This window comes from Entamoeba dispar, genomic scaffold (genome assembly GCF_000209125.1).
Source record: "Entamoeba dispar SAW760 scf_1105229458751 genomic scaffold, whole genome shotgun sequence".
NCBI lineage: Eukaryota > Evosea > Mastigamoebida > Endamoebidae > Entamoeba > Entamoeba dispar.
Window position 1 is genome coordinate 1,128 of NW_001853349.1, and position 1,469 is coordinate 2,596.

General features: G+C 27.7%; 2 protein-coding genes across 2 annotated transcripts in view, besides 1 other annotated feature; one reads left to right on the top strand and one right to left on the bottom strand.

Annotated features, from left to right (window-relative positions):
- EDI_153550 (uncharacterized protein) overlaps positions 1-215 on the bottom strand; it is a gene marked incomplete at both ends in the record, with an annotated part of 324 nt that extends 109 nt beyond the window's left edge. The window contains one exon of the mRNA XM_001733220.1: positions 1-215. This exon is cut by the window's left edge and continues 109 nt beyond it. Coding sequence (XP_001733272.1) covers positions 1-215 — 215 coding nt within the window.
- A 202-nt stretch (positions 216-417) lies between these two features.
- Positions 418-477: a sequence feature (AT_rich).
- Positions 478-996: 519 nt separating this feature from the next.
- EDI_153660 (uncharacterized protein) overlaps positions 997-1,469 on the top strand; it is a gene marked incomplete at both ends in the record, with an annotated part of 3,393 nt that continues 2,920 nt past the window's right edge. Inside the window, one exon of the mRNA XM_001734905.1 lies at positions 997-1,419. Within this exon, the coding sequence (XP_001734957.1) occupies positions 997-1,419 (423 nt within the window). The remainder of the gene's footprint in view (positions 1,420-1,469) is intronic.

Consider the following 1,469-nt stretch of genomic DNA (forward strand, 5'->3'; position numbering starts at 1 on the left):
AACCAATCTTCTTTTTTCATAAATCCTTTTAATGGTGAAAATCCTCCAATTCCCATCATAACAAGATCCCCAAATTCTCTTGATGAAATATCAATCTTTGGAAGTGATTTTGCTTCTTTAATACATTCTTCTCTTTCTGCTCCATATTTTAATGTTTTAATGAGTTTTCCTCCATGTGGTTTAATCAAGTTGTTTAAGTTTTCTTGAATGCTCATTTCTTATTTTTTAGTTACTCCTCTGATCTATAAATCTTCTTCTTTTCAAACTCTGCTTTTTCTTGTTGTATTTTGTCTTAATTACTTCTTTAATTTCTTCATTTTTTGCTTTGTTGTATTCTTTGAACTTTCAGTTTCTTGAACTTGTTCTTTTTCTGTAAATTCGTGAAATTCCTTTTTCTCTTTTTTCTAAAAATTGAACTTAATATTTTTATTATTTTTTATATTATTCTTTCTATTAATTTATTATTTATGAATTATTCACATTTTTGATTATTAGATCCTTTTGATGATTCATTTTATGAACATTTCATTTCTTCTCTTATGTCAAGATAGTGTTGTTTATAATAACTTATTAATTGTTGTGATGATTAGTTCTTCAAAATGAAAAGACACTGAATTAAAAGAAATGATGATTGGAATTAGAAGAGAATGAACAGAATGGGAAATGAGATTTTTAAGTTATTTACAATTGAAAGAATAAAAACAGTTGATCAAGAATATCAGATGATTAGAGAAAAGTCCATCGAATCAGAAAAGAAGTTATTCTCAACTACAAAATATTATCAAACTCAAAAACATACTTCATGAAGCTGCTTTACTTCAAGTTGAGATTTCTTATTCATTATGTGAAATGACTTTAAACAATCTCAAAGCAACACAACTGACTAACTCTATTTTGAATGCATCACAGGATATTCTAATTCAACAAAATCACTTCAATTCATTCATCAAAGATAATATAGAAATCCCTCTCCATTCATTTCTTAATCAATTCAGAATGTTAAGTAGACGAGATTGTGAGTTAGAAGAAAGAAGAAAGAAAATGGATAAAATGAAACAACACCTAGTAAAGAAAAAGGGAAAGAAGTTAGCATGTTCTTATTTAATTTCCATCACCAAAAAATATCAAGAAAGTAAAGAAGAATATTTAGAAATGAGAAACGAATTAAAGAATGATAGAAACATGCTTCTTAAAACATTTCCAGAGATAGCAGAGAGTATTGGTAAAGGATTTATTAGAGAAGGATGGGGATGTCTTCTGATGAATAGTAGAATTTGGGAGAGAGTAAGTCAAGGTCTTTGGAAAGATGAAGAAAAGAGTATTTTAGAAGTGAGTGATGTCATCACCAATTCAATCAAAACACACTCTATTCAAAACAACATCACCAGAAAACCAACAAATGTATTTCATGGAAGGGTTGTTTATAGTTATAATCCACAAAATGAAAGTGAATGAAATAGAAGAAGGAG